We start from the raw sequence: 17924 nt of genomic DNA on the forward strand, positions 1-17924 counted from the left end.
GGCTAGTCAGTGGCTCTGCACATGTGCCATCTCCTCCCATATCCTAATGCAAGTAGGTTCATCCACAACTAGTCTCCACTGCCTGGATGAGTCACAGATGATCTGTGAACTCTACTTGAGCTCCAGAATTCAGTAGGTTTACCTCAGATGTAGTATCTAGAAAAGAGTGTTCCTGGCTTCTAGGAACACTGAAATGTGCTTTCTCCACATATTTAGCTATTCCATAAGCCTTCCAGTTACATGCACATCACTTTACAGAAAGAGGATTCAAGAAATATTTCCGTAACTCTTCAGATAAAAGAAGAAACTGTACCTATACAGCAAAATCATCTTTTGGATGTGAAAGGGAGATGAACACTTTTTTGTCTTCTCGAACAGTTTTCCTGACGCACGATGCATATTCATTACTTGCAAAACCAAGACATCATAAAATGTGCTGAATAAATTTACCTTGGGAATGATCTGCTTTTGTTTGGTACCTCTACTCTTCCTGTTAAAATATTAAAGATTGTTTAAGAAACAATACATAATATGATTTTTGTTAGTTCAGCGTGTTAGCCATGCCTTGCAAATTAGACCATGCTAAGATGCAGAGCAGAAGAGAATGAGTGCAACAGCTTCAGGAGGTGTTCATGCATACATAGGAGTTCCTTATAACTGATTAATGCAGGGACTGCAAGCGACTTTGCAAGGAGACTGTTTTGCCAATTTCCAATACCTGCAGTACTAGCAAAAAGGAAATGTTTTGTCTACAAATAAAATTCACAGCTGTTAGAGAAATTTTAATTGGTGCATATGCTGTATTTGCTTTAAAAAATAAAACAAAAACAAAACACATGCTATTAGTCTATACAACCAACTGTACAGTCTTTGGAAGTCTCCTTATCACACTTATGTACTGCCAAAAGGCTATCTCTGGTGGTCCCAGCATCACTCTGTGAGAGCAGGGAGCTGTTCACAGCTGAACAGCACATGCCAGTTAGGAATTCTGAGGCCTCACTAATGGGATCATCTCCAGGACTTCCTAGGCTAGGGCACAAAGATACCAAATGGAATGAGGTAGTGAATTGGAAAACGAATCCCTCGGGAATGGGGCTGCATTTCACTCCCTGCTAATTCCTGCAGTGTTAACCCTTTGGTGTAAGGTGTGTCCCAGATCAGTGTCAGGCAATTAATATCCCCTTATTATGCAACCTATTATAGATTCATTTTCATACATAATTACACCTGACAGTTAAAGACACTGGATCTAGGAATGTATGTATTGTTAGCCTATGTCCTGCACTTCGGGAAACTATTCACTTCCTTATCTTCACAGATGCTGGAACTAGGGGGGCTGCTGCACCCCATGCCTTAAAGCGATTTCCATCATATACAGGATTTATAGTTTGGTTCAATGGCACTCAGCACCCTCACTATAAAAATTGTGCTTATATGTTGTGAAACTTGATTTTCTATACAATTTGGTGTTTGGAGGCCAGTTGGTATCAAAAGCAGAATTTAGCATTAGCTCGTGCAAAGGAAGCAATGTAACATTCTCTGCAGCCACTACAGGTAGTGCACTTTTACAGAGGAAATATTTTGCTCAAAATTTCTGTTTTGTTTAAATTAATCTTAAGAGCGGCTTGCTCTACTGTCACAAAAATAACCATTTTGTTCTGGACTGTAATAACTGCTTCATTATTGTTACACTTGCAAAGCAATGCCCAGAGCACCAAAACTCACAGAAAATGGAAGTGAGGTTGCTGAAGTCGACTGAGTGACCGAAGCAGCCTACAGGGATCTTCACCCTGCCAGGGAAGTCCTTTTATGCTCTTGATGATTTGGTCATGCAAGTCACTAAACGATCCACAGCCAGACAAAGACAGCCATGAGGGAGAAAACAAGGAGATAAAAAGGAAGTCCCATCACCCAGTATGTTCTAAACAGCAGGTCCATCCAAGGCTACTTTTCCCTAAACATGAACATTTCTGGAAGAGAAAGTGCTGGCTTGACATATCAATTAGTGCCTCCATGTTTTAAATATCAGGGTCAAGTGTCAAGTTATTTTCTAGGCCTAGTGTCCATTTGATGCACGCTTTTGGGTCATCAATTCTGAATGCACTGAGGATCACAGCTTTTCACCAATAGAAGTCAACACAGTCAACAAGTCCTTAATGCGATGTCCAAGGAAAACTCTGCAAACAACTAGCTAGGAGCAAAATGACCCAAAAGTGGGAATTCCTCCCTTGTAGAGAAATACAATTTTAAATAGCTTAACATGTGCAAAGAAGCTATTCTGTGTGCTATTTGAATGGTCTTTAGAGACAATATTTGAGACTTTTTTGCACTTAATCTAGCAATAAATATAAATATTTCTTTGAATAGCTTCAATATGTCTGAATGTTACAGTATGTCTGCTTAGCACAATCTCATGAAGAAGTAGACCAGAAAGCTAGATGTTGCAGGATTACTTGAAACTGCATCAAAGTGAAGTTTTACTTCTCCCATTTCCAGTTGAAGTTATTTTTTTAAACTCATGTTTAGCTTTTAAAAGTCAGCCTGGGATGGTCTCTAATTAGTGGTTCAATCAATCAGTTTAACCATGCACCATGCTTGGGAGTGTCACATCTTGGCAAAAAACTTACCTTCTTTACTTTCCAGAGAGGCACAAACCAAAAATATAACAGAAGTGTAAGAAGTCACTTCTGACCATAAAATGCCATCGCCATTCTAAGCTGCTCAGTGAAGCAGCACCAACCATTTTTAAAAAAGGTATTCATTCATTGTCTCTAGTTCCTTTGGCAGTTCTTTTTAAGAAAGCTGTTAATTTTTTTTTCATTAAAATATCTAAAGGAAATGAGTGACACTATGGCTGATCAGTTTTATTGGCCTACTAAGAGTTCAGTGTGGACTTCACTTGCGCTTGGCTGAAAGTGTCCAATTTGCTATGAACCAGTTATTTTAGGATGTGTAACACTCTCTGAGGCTTGATTTCTGCCCTGACCATGCTCAGAAGGTGCATCTGCCCAGGAATGTGCCTCCCTGGTCTCCAACTACAAAGTCTTCTCACTTCTACTTACTTCTTGCTTTCATAAAAAGCAATGATGTCTTCAAAAGCATTTATATCGAAATCCTCAGAGCAATCAAATGAGAAATCAAGCACTGAGCAGCTGCAAAAGGAACATAGAATCATAGAATATCAGGGTTGGAAGGGACCTCAGGAGGTCATCTAGTCCAACCCCCTGCTCAAAGCAGGACCAATCCCCAATTAAATCATCCCAGCCAGGGCTTTGTCAAGCTTGACCTTAAAAACTTCTAAGGAAGGAGATTCTACCACCTCCCTAGGTAGCGCATTCCAGTGTTTCACCACCCTCCTAGTGAAAAAGTTTTTCCTAATATCCAATCTAAACCTCCCCCACTGCAACTTGAGACCATTACTCCTTGTCCTGTCCTCTTCTACCACTGAGAATAGTCTAGAACCATCCTCTCTGGAACCACCTCTCAGGTAGTTGAAAGCAGCTATCAAATCCCCCCTCATTCTTCTCTTCTGCAGACTAAACAATCCCAGTTCCCTCAGCCTCTCCTCATAAGTCGTGTGTTCCAGACCCCTAATCATTTTTGTTGCCCTTCGCTGTACTCTCTCCAATTTATCCACATCCTTCTTGTGGTGTGGGGCCCAAAACTGGACACAGTACTCCAGATGAGGCCTCACCAATGTCGAATAGAGGGGGACGATCACGTCCCTCGATCTGCTCGCTATGCCCCTATTTATACATCCCAAAATGCCATTGGCCTTCTTGGCAACAAGGGCACACTGCTGACTCATATCCAGCTTCTCGTCCACTGTCACCCCTAGGTCCTTTTCCGCAGAACTGCTGCCTAGCCATTCGGTCCCTAGTCTGTAGCTGTGCATTGGGTTCTTCCGTCCTAAGTGCAGGACCCTGCACTTATCCTTATTGAACCTCGTCAGATTTCTTTTGACCCAATCCTCCAATTTGTCCAGGTCCCTCTGTATCCTATCCCTGCCCTCCAGCGTATCTACCACTCCTCCCAGTTTAGTATCATCCGCAAATTTGCTGAGAGTGCAATCCACACCATCCTCCAGATCATTTATGAAGTTATTGAACAAAACCAGCCCCAGGACCGACTCCTGGGGCACTCCACTTGACACCGGCTGCCAACTAGACATGGAGCCATTAATCACTATCCATTGAGCCCGACAATCTAGCCAACTTTCTACCCACCTTATAGTGCATTCATCCAGCCCATACTTCTTTAACTTGCTGTCAAGAATACTGTGGGAGACAGTGTCAAAAGCTTTGCTAAAGTCAAGAAACAATACATCCACTGCTTTCCCTTCATCCACAGAACCATGTATAGAACCTAAATATTGTATGGAAAGGTAAATATGCAGAGACAGAGGAATGATCAGAACTAGCTCTGTAAGGAATCTCCCTGCTCCCAACCACTGCATTTTCAGTGATCACTGCCATACTCCTAGAAATAAAGGCTTCAAAAGTATGGGGACTTGTATGGATTCTTCAGTTTTCAGGGTCCAACAGCACAGGAAAGAATGTACAACATAGAAAGCAACATACAGTAATTACAGATGGAGAGTTTAGAAACTTAGTGGTAAGGCTAGGTTCAGAGTTTACATCAGTGATATTCGGTAGCACTGTTTCTTATTTAACAACCAGCTGGAGCATCTCCTTAAAAAGACTTTATAAACAATTCTTTCTTACACGCAGACAGATCTTTATTTTCCTTCCTTTCTTCAGAGCATTTCAAGTAAAGTAGAATATATGCGTTTATCTGCTCCTTATTTCCATCTGAAAAAAGACTTTTCTGGTATCCCAGCCAGAGGCTGGGAAATTGGATTATATCTGGATTAATACTTCAAATTGGGAACAAGTAGGAAAAGTGGATATGTTCCAGAAAGCAAAATCTTAAAATTCCATAGCAGTAACAGAATGAGAGAAAGTTGACACAGAAGTGATATCTAGACAAGAGAGAGCATATAGACAGCTCCAGTTTTCTTCACAGTGTACTTTTGCATCACATCGGTATCCTATGCTGCCAAATCCCTGGGTCAAGGACTGTCTTATTTAGATATTTCTATAGTACCTAGTACAAGAGGACCCTAATCCTTAATTGAAGCCTCTAGGCACTACTGTAACACAAATAATTAGACTGCATGCTCAGAGGTGCAGGGACTGCATCTTCCACAGTGTCTGGAAAGTGGCTAGCAAATGGAGGGTGCTACTGTGTATAAGTAACAAAACTCATCTAGGTTCCCTGCCCAACACCTTGGATCTTGTTTACTGAATCCTTCACAACAAGGCAACGTTCCCTCTGTTCCTTTTCTCCATGCTGCTCTCTATGCATGAAGCTATAGTAGAACCTCAGCATTACGCACACATGGGGGAAATGGAGGTTGTTTGTAACTCTGAAATGTTCGTAACTCTGAACACAACGTTATAGTTGTTCTTTCAAAAGTTTACATCTGAACATTGACTTAATACAGCTTTGAAACTTTACTATGCAGAAGAAAAATTCTGATTTTAACAATTTAAATGACATTTAAATGAAACAAGCAAAGAGTTTCTTTATCTTATGAAATCTTTTTTTCTAAACTTCCCTTTATTTTTTCTGTTTTTAACATTCTAGTTTACGTTTAACACAGTACTGTACTGGCGCTTTTTTTTGGCTTGTTTTTCCCGTCTCTTGCTGCTGTGTACATCCACTACCAAATGAAGTGTGTGGTTGACCGGTTGGTTTGTAACTCTGGTGTTCACAACTCGGAGGTTCTACCGTAATTCCCAATGACAGCACAGCATCCTCCCCACTGTCCTCTTCCAAATCCCTTCTAAACCCCACTTCTTCCACAGGCCCACGCACATTCATTCAACGTTATTCAGGCATCCTTGGCCTCTGAACATTTTAGAAGAAGGGTAATTAAAGGTAGATATTCCAAGTGAACAGCTTATTCTGAGTCTCTCATCGCAATTTATACAGCCTAAGCATACTAAGTAGAGAGCAATTATGCCTCATCTAGCGAATCTCCTATTTTTTGTACTACTTCCTATTAATAAAAACAACAACTGGAAGAACTCAACACAATTGCCAAGATACTGAAAAAATAAATGAATTGTCAACCAAGCGTGTGGATAGCAGTGACAACATGGCCTGGCAGTGTAGGGCCCTTCCCCACAGGGCAAATTAACTCTTCCCTACTATCCTTAGGATACTGCCCATTGTTCTGTGTAAATGGCTCTGATTTAGAGGCCAAGCATATGTTTCTCACCGATAAACTTTTTCAACTGGTGTGTTTGCTCTCTGGAGTTCTCCCAGAGGAACCCGGGGTCCGTGACGCACCACACCTGTTGTGGAAAGTAAAGGACAGCGCTTGTTAATTTTGACAAATTTATTCACACAATGAAACATACAGCATTTCAATCACAACTGCAGAAATATACCTGAGGGTCTAAAGTTTTGCTTCAACTACAGCTGGCAAACTCATCTATTCAAAAAACTCTTAAGACTGAGTATTAATATTAAAGATGAAATAATCTAGTTTATAAAACTGGGATCTCAGTGGGGGCTTGGGAAGCCTGACAAAATGCCATTAAATAATCAGTGACAGGCAGACAATACCTGCTATGCATTAGAATTGCCTGCATCACAACTAGCTTTACAAAATATTTTATCATATTTCACACACTGTTTCTAAAGCATGCACTGGTGGCAACAGGCTTTCATGCTGGGTGTAGCCATAACACAGGGCTTAAAGGCAGGAATTCCTGACTTCTGAACTCAGGTATAACAATATCTATGCCCTTCTTGGCCTTGGACAAATTATTTAAACTGTAGGACACAGTTGCCCCTTCAGCATTAAGCTTTAATACTTTCTATCCTACAGATGTAAATCTGTTAGATCTATTGATATAAAGAACAGCAACTGCTTGTATTTAAAAATATTTCCAGAGTGGTTTCTGTGTGCTCAGTACCTGCAGTTTTCTGGGCTCTTTGACGTCCTGCTTCTGCGAAGACAGCCATCGCTCTAATTGCTGCCCGCAGAATAGCCCAGCGGAACACAGCCACTGGGTCCATTCCTATCAGCTCCCGAATGTAGGCACTGTCACTACTTCGCAGCAAAGCAACAATATCCGGTCTCATGTAATCCATGTTCTTCTCTCGGAAATCCTGCAGAACAGAATCACCAGGCCCGAAACAGTACATCAGAAAGGGTTCCTATGGAACTATGTTTGACTAAGGGGATATGTCAGCCTGAATAATTCTTAACATGGTCTTGGTCTTCACTCCAAGACTTTCACAAAAAAACTAATCTAAGTCTAGTGACACACCAAGTCTAACCCAGACCCAACAAGTTTTCTGTTTATACTGAATTGTAGGATAGGAAAGGGAAAAGGAAAGGAAAGGGCCTTTGGTGACTATTCAAAATCTACTACATACCTTTATCTGATATTTAACTTTCCCAGCAAAGTGCCGGATGATAAAAGCAGGTTCCTTCACTGGTGTCCCAACAAAGAATTTATTCTCCTCATGCTGCTGCTTGAACTTTGCAAGTAGTGTCTGGCTGGTGGCATGTGGGAAGCTAAGGACAAAGTAGGAAACAGAGTGGGAAATATCAGCTTCTTGCACCCCAAGTATGAATGAAGGTAAGCCTGCTCATACAGAGAGGTGTGAGCTGGTACAAGTCCGAGATATCACTAGCAGTGACAAACTGGATAACTATGCCCTATACAGGGGTAAGCAGCTTATAATCCCCGCTTTGGCACTTAGAGAGCTGAGTTACAGAGTTAACTTTTAAGCAGAAAGCAGTCCACAACAAAGCAGAATATTTAGAAACATCTATTGTACATATAGTTATTTCACACACCCCTTCCGTTATCAAGCTTTGTAACAACTGGTACTAAGTAGCTATGTCTTACAGCACTTTCATAATTACATTCCACAGGTATGTGCTTCATACTAGCTCCATAATTACACAGTGAAAACTCCAAGTTTCGTTTACAGCAGCACTCAAGATCAACATACTGGCGTAATTTCTCAGAAAGGAATCTGATTTAGCTGTACACTGTACATACAAAGATCCCTCCCTCCCCTTAATTTGTTATCTACCATAACCATCAGATTCATCTATTTATAACCTTTTCCCTTATGACACACACAGCAAGTCTTGAGGAAGAAACTTGATACTTACTTGCTTTCTTCATCTAGCAGATAGAAGAGGCCAGTGGGCTTCTTGCTGATTAAGTGAATGCAGGTCACGTTATCTGTATAGTCAATATTGTGCCAAGCGATCCCTTCACTTTGATACTCCTCCTGTGCAACTCAAGAAAATTTCCATATCACCACAGCAGCCTGTCAAGCCCTGCTAACTAAACACGCATCCCACATCAGGGCTTCCTTAGATAGATACTGCCAGGTTCCAAGTTTGTTAGTTCATACAGGGGCAGTCAGAACCAGAAAAAAAAATTCACTTATAGATACTGAAGCATAGATTCTCTAAATAAAATATTAATCTATCTCTGTATGGTAAACTCCGTAAGCCAGGCAGACCAGGCCTACAAAACACTGGGGAGTGAGACATGGAACCCATTTCTCTAAGGGCGATGGCGGATATGTCTTGCCTTCGGTAAGCATTGCCTTGGTTCAGGAGGTTTGGAGTTTTGATTGATAAAGTTGTGCAAAGTGCACCTCCACACAGGCTTGTGCCAAACCACCTTGCAGTGCCAGCTCCACAACCAGCTTTTCTTTATGCTGTGAAAGCCAGAGGCAAACTGGTTTGGAGATAATACACTTACAATTCTGAGTAACGTATTTACACCCTGGTGAAAAACAGAACCACAGAATGTGAAGTGGAGGTGCTTTCTACATGATGGATGTTAGAAAATGCATCCTTTCAATTGGGTGGAACTAAATCTGTCCAATTTATCTACTCTGATTTATATGCACAATACACTACAAAAAATGATATTTAAGTTCTATGAACAAGTCCCTACTCAAAAAAAGATATGCAAAGAATCCCCGAAGGAACCCATGCAGACAGAGATACAAGAAATGAATTACTTAAGGATTAAGGCTGTTTGGGAAAACAGAATTAGAAAAACAAAAACAGCATATAGCTATTTACTCTGGTTAGTCTGGATAACAATGCCTGTCCTAAATTATTATGCTGCTGGCTCTCTGCTGTGTTTACTTACGTTTGGGCAACTTTTTCCTTTACTTTTTTGCTTAGAGCTGTTTACACACTGTTCATAAGATACATAATACAGAGCAATTTATCCCTCATGCAGATTGACAATGGGACAAATTATTTTGTCATGATCTAGAAAAGTTTTTGTTTTTTGTTTTTTTCTAAAGCCAGCAGCAAGAAAACAAAGAAACAACAAGCCTAAGCCTAGGGACACAAGACCAGATTGTAATCTCGAATGCTGCACCACACAAAACACGTAAAATCAAATACCATGCACACACAAAGTGCACTAGCTGATTTTACAGGACACACAGCATGTAATTGATATGTATCCATGCATTAAGTACATTCTCTAACAACCATCAGGAGGGGGAAGCAATGAGAAATACTGAATATTTTAAATACTGAATGTGTTAATGAGGACATTTAAAATGAGGAAAGTGAGGTTTTTCCCAGATTGCAGAACAGAAGATGCAGCGTACCTTATTATTGGATGCTATTTCTGTTTCTGTGCTCTAGAGATTTCACAACTGAAAGATTAATAATTTTTGGTTCCAGACCCAGAACCAGTTAAAGCCAGAGCACAGAAAGATAAATCTCTATTATCCCATTGAGCAAACAAATGAGACTTCTCTCAAGCACTTTACTGCAGTTAAATACAAGTTAATAAAGAAACTGGACCCACAGGGAGACAGCTGGCTAGCCCCGTTTTATATAGTTAGCTTCTGAAGTCACAGGAATTGAGGAAACACCTGTACAGAGACTTCTTGCCAGCCAAGTTGTTACAGAAAGGTTAAAGACACAGAAAAGTTTACATTCTCTGTGGTAACCATAAAACACCCTCTTGCTTATACATAGTTTACTATGTTTACTATTTACTGGTTTACTATTATTGTATATGGCTTTTGTTCTATGTTTATTCAGAGCCTAGCACGGCGTGTGGGGGAAGGGTCCTGGTCCATGACTAGGGCTCCTACCTGCTATGGTAATAATAATGGCTTTTAATGCCTTCACATCTACATGCAATGTAAACAAATTATGGACATGCTGAGAAACATCACTTTGAATCTCCTCATTCTTATTCTCTCAGAATATCGGCCAGATTTTTTTTACATTTACCAGGTACCTCGTATTTAATAAAAATATGCCAGTGCACACATGCGAATCCAGTACCATAAAATAAATGCACATTGTGTGACTCCAGTGCCATATGCCCCAGAATGGTAATTTCACCCTATATGCACAAACCCAAAAGCATGACCCACCTATTTTAACTTGGATTAAGACTAATTCACTACAGGATACCCCAGGTACAAGCACCTAAATCAAAGTATTTATGAACGGATGAAATAATTTGAAACGAACCTCAACTGCTTTGCCAAACTTTTCCAAACTAATTCCCTTTTTGGCTACAGGAAGTTGATGAACTTTCAGTCCCAAAATTTGTAACTTAGTTTCATTGTTATCTTGTGCTCGCCTTATCTATGTTGTATTCTGGTGTTGTAGCCCATCTTCTATTTAGACTGAGCTCTTGGAGGCCGCAGCTGTCTGTTGTGCATGTACAGTGCCTGGTACAATGGGACCCTGGTACCCAAATGGGGCCTCTACCAGAATACAAACACACTCCACAAAATAAACTAGGACCTGAAACAGGATTTTTAACTAAATAGTTTCACAACTATAATGTTACAGCGTAAGCTTTTTGGAGAGGGGATACTTTTATTTTTCTGCAATGGTTAGGTGCTTTATAAAGCAAGACATATCAATACGTGAATAAAAGGGTTTATTATCCCATCCTTAAACTTTTGCTGGGAGATCATTCCTTCAACATGCACTTTCTTACCTGTTCTAATTTGAAAATGTGTTGATTGAAGTAATACTGAAGCTGCTCATTTGCATAATTTATGCAGAACTGTTCAAAACTGTTGGTTTCAAAATCTTCAAATCCAAATATATCGAGCACACCAATGGACAAGCACTAAGAAAATGATACAGAAACCCTGTTAGATTGGCCATCGTGAAAGTGAGCTAATCATACAATTACAGTCGTGGCTGTTGACCACGCACTAAGCATGAGTAATAGTGTCTATTCCAATATGACTGACATGTTTAAAATTTTAACGAACACTTTTCAAGATGATAGAAGATCGTTGCCTTTATGACACCTATGTTGAAATCCCAGCTCTAGTGAAGTCATTGAGAATATTACCACTAACTTCAACTGGGCCAGGATTTCACTCCAGATATTTGAGCCTAATGTCTTATTGGGTGATCTTTGGTAGCGTTATGTGCACAAGTGCAATAGCTAAGTTTAGAGGGTATTATTTCTGGTGAAGAACTTACTGTAACAGATTCTTCCATATCCTTCTTATTAAGAAGCGCATGATTAATTCGCAGAACAATCCAGTCAAACAGGGCACTGTACAGTGACTTTGCCATTGAATCACGAGCTGTTATAGCCTGCAGATAAAAAACAGTTCATTAAGTTGGCCTGAAATATGAGGACTTTCCTACAGTGGTGCAGTGTCAGAAAAAATAAGATTACTCCACTGTTGAACCTTTCTCTGGCACAGTATAAGGGCTTTCAGTGCCCTAGCTTTGGTTTAATTTGTTTTTATTTTAACATTCATTTGTATAGACTCACTAAATGTATAATACATAACTTTTTCCACCAGCTGACAATGGGATTTTGGCCATGTCTATTAAAAATATGTATTTAAGTGAATAAAGTAAAAATCCCACAGCAATCCAACAACATGATATTCACATGTTATTCACAGCTCAGATGTAATCAGGGGCTATTTTCTCGTTAGTGATTTTAAAGAGTAAGAAAAGCCCAAGACAACTGTTCGAGCATTTTTACCAACAGATTCACAATGCAGGTCAGCTATAGGTAAATGGCCAAGTTCCTTCTTCTAATGCCTTTAGACACTCACCTCACTGAGACTATATGGCAGGATAAGTTTGTCATTAGCAGTCACCGTTTTTCTTTTTGTCAGTACTTCCACTAAAATTTCTCGTTTGACCTTCACACAAAAAGAAAAACAAGAGTTACTGACAACCTTAAATGTTAGCTACCTGACCAACAGCAATATGGTGACAGCAGTAGTTACTAATTCCTCAGATACCGAAGTCAAACCCTTAGGACAACTACAGCTGTGGTTGAATAAGTTTTACATGCAGTTAGGATTGATTTGTGTGGTGGAAAGGCCCCAGTGCTGACAAGCTAAGCTCTACTTCTCTGCTCCTGATACCGAGCTGAAGAGCTAACAGAGTAACCAGATTTTTACCATTCCCATCTTTTGGGTTGTATTTTACCCCCTTTATCTCTCCCTATTCCCAAAAAAGTCACTCACAGCGTGCACATTCCTAGTCAGTATAGCAAGCTGGCTCCCTTCCCCAAGAAGATACCCCTACAATACTCCTATGCCAGTTCTGGGGCATGCTGAACTTGAGCAACAAAATGCTCCCAAAAAGTTATTGAGGCAGACCGTGACAGTGGTTTAATGTTTATGGAACACATTAATGGCAAAACTCTACCTTTAGAAGCTGAGAGAGGGTGTCCAATACTTCTGGGGGTCCCACTTCCAACCCTTCATCCCGACCTGTGGCTCTCTTCTTGTAGGTAACGTTGCCCAAGTAAAGAATAGCTGAGAGTACTGAAAAGATCCTGAAGAATAAAAACAATAGTGACTTTTTTTAAATGTTCTAATTGAAGTTAACAGGTTAATACAGCCAGAATGCATAACAGAAACACAGCCACATCTACTTGAAGAGATGTGGACAACACAACTGGCCTAGAGCAGCCCACAAAAGTAGCCCTCTACTTTCCCTGTTTTGTAATGGGCTTAGCAAAGTAAATATAGTTTACTATATTTACTATATTACTTACAAATTAGCACACACCACACCATTCTGTTCATAATGCATTTTTACAGCACAGATAGCAATACAGACTACTTCGCATCAATTTCCCTGCAATATATGAACACTAACCTGCTGTCTGCAGAAAGAGGCTAAACAATTCTACTTACTGTTTTTTAGTTGCTGGAAGAAAGCCAACCATCTCCATGGCTTGTTTTAATCTTTCAAAATCATGGCGCAGATCTTCCCCGTCTTCTATTTTCAAGTTATGCTACAGAAAAGCCCCACAATAATTCAGTTCACATAAACACATTGAACAACAGAGGTGCTGGCACAACTCTTATGCAAGCACTCTAATGAAGGAAGATGAACCATCCAAAGTGCAGGCCTGAAGCAACTTTTGTTTTGCTCTGGCAAAGTCCAGAATTTCATTTATTTCAATTTTCTTACAGCAACTGCAAGACTAAGCTCTTACTTCAAATGCATACTCCGTCTTGTTTCCCCAACCACTCTCCAGCTGAATGATGCTATAAGCACAATCAACAGTCACCTGAGTCTTCAAACGGAAAGTGCAGTCTTATTACTGATATTGAGGCTGAGAACATCTCTAAAATCGTTCTACAAAGGGAATTTTATGACATGTCAATATGGTGCTCACAGGTTCGTCTTTAGGACCTGCCGAGATCTCTAATATGGGGCCCACAAAGAATCATACAATATCAGGGTTGGAAGGGACCTCAGGAGGTCATCTAGTCCAACCCCCTGCTCAAAAGCAGGACCCATCCCCAATTAAATCATCCCAGCCAGGGCTTTGTCAAGCCTGACCTTAAAAACTTCTAAGGAAGGAGATTCCACCACCTCCCTAGGCAACGCATTCCACTGAAGCATGGACAAGTTTGGTGAGGGTTAAATCTCATCCACAGAGAGAAGAGTAATGAGTGGTTCATACCATGATTTGTGCTATTGGTGCTCATGCTGCTGCATAGCTAAGAAGCAATGTTTTGTCAAAAAGCCACCTTTGCCATTTGAACTAGTTTCTACATAGAGAATCATCACAGGACACAAGAGGAAACAAATATTCTCTGCTCTGGTGTCCTTTATCACTACAACACCTCAAAGAGGGACACAGCATCTTCATCACTGAAGTTACACACAGAGTACCAACGTTTACCTGATTGAGGTAGAAATAATCTTCAGGCTGCTTGAGGTGAAATTCTTTACGTTCTTCCTCACTGACTCCAAGTAACAAATAATAAAACACATGGTAGTTCCTATAGAGTGAAACATATTTCTACTTAATGAAGATATGATATTGGTTTCTCTTTAAGCCTTACATGCTTCCAAATGGATAAAAAGGCACCTTTGCCATAATTACTACATTACATATCATTAGTGACACACACAGTGTTTAGAAAAAAAATCCCAAGGAAGAAAATTACTCATCCTCTCATTTGTTCTTTATTATTAAAGTAATAAATAAAGAATTGTACGTCTATTGTAGAGAATTTACTTAGAAAAAGTAAAAGTGCATAATCTGTTTTCCCAGAATGTACATCCAGATAAGCAGCACTGGTTCGAGAAGAAGAAACCTTTATATGAAATCTCAAAATGGCTTAAGTATTTCCTCCTTCTGGGTCCACTGTCATAAATTCATTTGTATGTAGCAGTGTCCGAGTGCACAAAGGGAAGGTGCTTAAAGGTGACTTGCAAAGGGAGAAGAACTGGGCTGGCGTCCTTTTTGTTTTTATGATGTCTGGAAAACTAGTGTCAAGAAACAGCACTTTAACTTCAACTACTAGTTAACATGTTGGATAAAGAAGGTCTTTGTACTCCCACTCCCATTATCATACAGCTCACAAGTGATCCGAGACAGTTCTTCCACCAAAACCAGGCTTGATACTACAGATATTTAAGGTAAAATAAACCCCAAACAAGCAGAGAAGTTCTCTGGAAAACCTTCAGGACTTCTATATAAGTCATAGCAGCAACAAAAAACAACAAAAAACAAAAAACAAACAAACCAATTCGTGAACAACTTTGTGCGGGTCACCTTTAAAACGTTTAATGTCTATTAGCTCTAAGAAATACTGGCACCATGACATGACTGAGCTAAATTTATTTTCATAACTCTAAATAATCCTTGTTATCTGACCAGGACTGGCAACCATCATGCTAGGAGTATATTTCTAGAGAGCACTGATCAGTACAGATTTAGCCAGTATTCATTCAGGTGCAGTCCAGCCTTTTGACAGCTACACAAACTGCCGATGACCTGCCTACATGAACCAGTAATTCACCCCAAACTCTTCTCATTGTGATCTACTCTCTTGTCAGGAGAATTAGACAATTGTGGAATTTCTTTTATATCAAAAAAACTGTGCTTAGAAAGGTGAACATCACTGATTGTGGGAGACACAATCAAACAGATAGTACAAAATACGAATCTCCTCTTACCTTTCATCCTTCTCCTGAGAGACAAGGCGAGATTTTTCAAGCAGATATTTTTCAACAACAGCCCTGCAATCCCCCAAAAGAAATAAAACATGAATGGGGCAACACAGTCAAATAGAGCATCTGGATATTAGACACGAAAAAGCAACTAGCTACAAGTGAGTTTATGAAGATTTCATATGCCCTAGAGCTCAGGGTAGAATGGCCTCGTTGTCACCTCTGCTAGCTTGAGACGAAAAAACTCAGTCATATTGTGCTGGCTTTGAGAGGATACAATGAGAATGCTTGAAATGGGCAACTACCCTGAGGAACATTTATCTTTTTGGTGCTTTATCTTGGTAGATATGAATAGAAAAACATTAAACCAAGATTAACTGTTGCTGTAAAACCATAAATATTGTACACAACTTGATTTTACCACTAGAGCTGCTTATCACTTTAGGGACTCAAGCAAAGGCCACAACATGCAGAGAGAATATAACAAAAACACTGTTGCCAGACTTCCTGAATTTGCTGGCCCACACTGGACCACCCCACCAGCCACAGAGGGAGGCCAGAAAGCAGGGAACTCTATGTTGGAAACTGTATGGCGAGTAAGCAACAGAACAATCTACTCTTCCACAGGGGATACAAATGGACAAAGAATGAAGCCAGAATTGAAGTAGCCTTTTCTCATGCTGGAGACAGAAAACAAATGAATTCACATGGTACCAATCTCCTGAGTTGGGGTGACTTCATCTGTAAAGATGCCAGATTTATCCAGAATAATAATCAAAGCACTGAAACAGAGTGGAGGCTTGTTGTTCATCTCTGAAGTGTTTAAGAAACAGCAATGATATAAATAAGACTTTTCAATGGGACATTGCATTGAAACCCCAGCAACAGTTAACTGTTACAATTTCAGTACCTGGAATAACACGGACAGGTTTGCGGCATAGACCAGAACTCCTTTTTAATGTTCTAAGCTATCTCATTCCACCTCATGAAAGCAGAACCTTAATGTGTTTACAGAAATGTGTGGTGTGACGCTGCTATGTATTCTGCATACATACTACAAAGTTTACACACCAAGACAGAAACAGATTTCAGCGTATGACATTAGATGGATAATTAAGTGCAAAGACATCATATAGGAGGCAATTATTGGACAAAACCTATTACTTGTAATGAAAGATCCAGTATAACATCTAATTGTTGCTGTAGTAAATAACCTTTAATCACTTCGTACAACTGATAAAGTTACTCCACTTTTGGATCGGAGCACTCCTAAAGAAGAACCTGCAACATTTAATGTCTATTGCAGAGTTCAAGTTCTATTTAGACACCATCATATTGATTTTTTTAATGCGTTTTGTAACTACGATGCCCCAGCTAAAATGAATCTACATTTGGGAACATTTTTTTTTTTTTTTTTTACCAACACACATTGAATTCTCCACTCCTCTTCAGCTACATTAAGCCCAAGCAATAGCTAATGCATGTGTACATAGTTTTAACTACCTTGTTTAGTGTCATTTTCTTCTGCACCTGTCTTTCAACTGGTGTGTGACTTCTCTAAAAAAAACAAAACTTCCTCACTTCTATTTCACTTCTCCCCAAACTCTCTTCAAATAGTAGATTTGAAACTATTTTAAATTACAACATGGAGAGGACAATGGAACAGCCACCGTTTAGCAGGAAATTAAATATACAGTGACAATCTTAAGAACTGCCACAGTGGGTCAGACCAACGGTCCATCTAGCCCAGTATCCTGTCTTCTGACAGTGGCCAATGGCAGGTGTTTCACAGGGAATGAACAGGACAGGTAATCATCAAGTGATCCATCCCGTTCCCCATTCCCAGCTTCTGGCAAACGGAGGACAGGGACACTGCAGAGCATGGTTTTGCATTCCTGCTATCCTGGCTAATAACTTCATGGAGGACAGATCCATCAATGACTATCTAGTTCTTTTTTTAACCCTGTTGTAGTCTGGGCCTTCACAACATCCCCTAGCCATGAGTTCTGCAGGTTGACTGTGCCTATTAATTTAATTTGGTGACCCCTAGTTCTTGTGTTATGAGGAGTAAACAACACTTCCTTATTTACTTTCTCCACACCAGTCATAATTTTATAGACCTCTATCATATTCCCCCCTAGTTGTCTCTTTTCCAAGCTGAAGAGTTCCACTCTTACTAATCTCTCCTCATATGGAAGCTGTTCCATACTCCTAATCATTTTTGTTGCCCTTTTCTGTACCTTTTCCAATTTTAACCAGTTACTGATCCATGAGAGGACCTTCCCTCTTATCCCATGACAGCTTACTTTGCTTAAGAGCCTTTGGTGAGCAACCCTTGTCAAATGCTTTCTGAAAATCTATGTATACTCTCTCCACTGTATCACTCTTGTTCACACGCTTGTTGACCCCC

The 17924-nt window shown here is 40.0% G+C and overlaps 1 protein-coding gene across 6 annotated transcripts in view; it reads right to left on the minus strand.

Annotated features, from left to right (window-relative positions):
* Positions 1 to 17924, minus strand: part of MYO9B (myosin IXB) — a 78198-nt gene that overhangs the window by 25558 nt on the left and 34716 nt on the right. For 4 of the 6 annotated variants that reach the window (XM_084614475.1, XM_084614473.1, XM_084614471.1 and 1 more), the window contains exons 4-16: positions 15521 to 15583; positions 14238 to 14337; positions 13237 to 13337; positions 12743 to 12872; positions 12139 to 12228; positions 11546 to 11662; positions 11046 to 11180; positions 8207 to 8328; positions 7456 to 7597; positions 6990 to 7185; positions 6287 to 6362; positions 1726 to 1839; positions 451 to 490 (exon numbers count right to left, since the gene is read on the minus strand). In XM_084614475.1, the coding sequence (XP_084470601.1) occupies positions 451 to 490; positions 1726 to 1839; positions 6287 to 6362; positions 6990 to 7185; positions 7456 to 7597; positions 8207 to 8328; positions 11046 to 11180; positions 11546 to 11662; positions 12139 to 12228; positions 12743 to 12872; positions 13237 to 13337; positions 14238 to 14337; positions 15521 to 15583 (1426 nt within the window). Of the gene's footprint in view, positions 1 to 450; positions 491 to 1725; positions 1840 to 3062; positions 3153 to 6286; positions 6363 to 6989; positions 7186 to 7455; positions 7598 to 8206; positions 8329 to 11045; positions 11181 to 11545; positions 11663 to 12138; positions 12229 to 12742; positions 12873 to 13236; positions 13338 to 14237; positions 14338 to 15520; positions 15584 to 17924 lie in introns of all 6 variants that reach the window. The other 2 variants (XM_084614472.1, XM_084614474.1) reach the window with 2 other exon arrangements.

The sequence above is a fragment of the Lepidochelys olivacea genome (assembly GCF_965140295.1).
Source record: "Lepidochelys olivacea isolate rLepOli2 genome assembly, chromosome: 25".
Taxonomy (NCBI): Eukaryota; Metazoa; Chordata; order Testudines; family Cheloniidae; genus Lepidochelys; species Lepidochelys olivacea.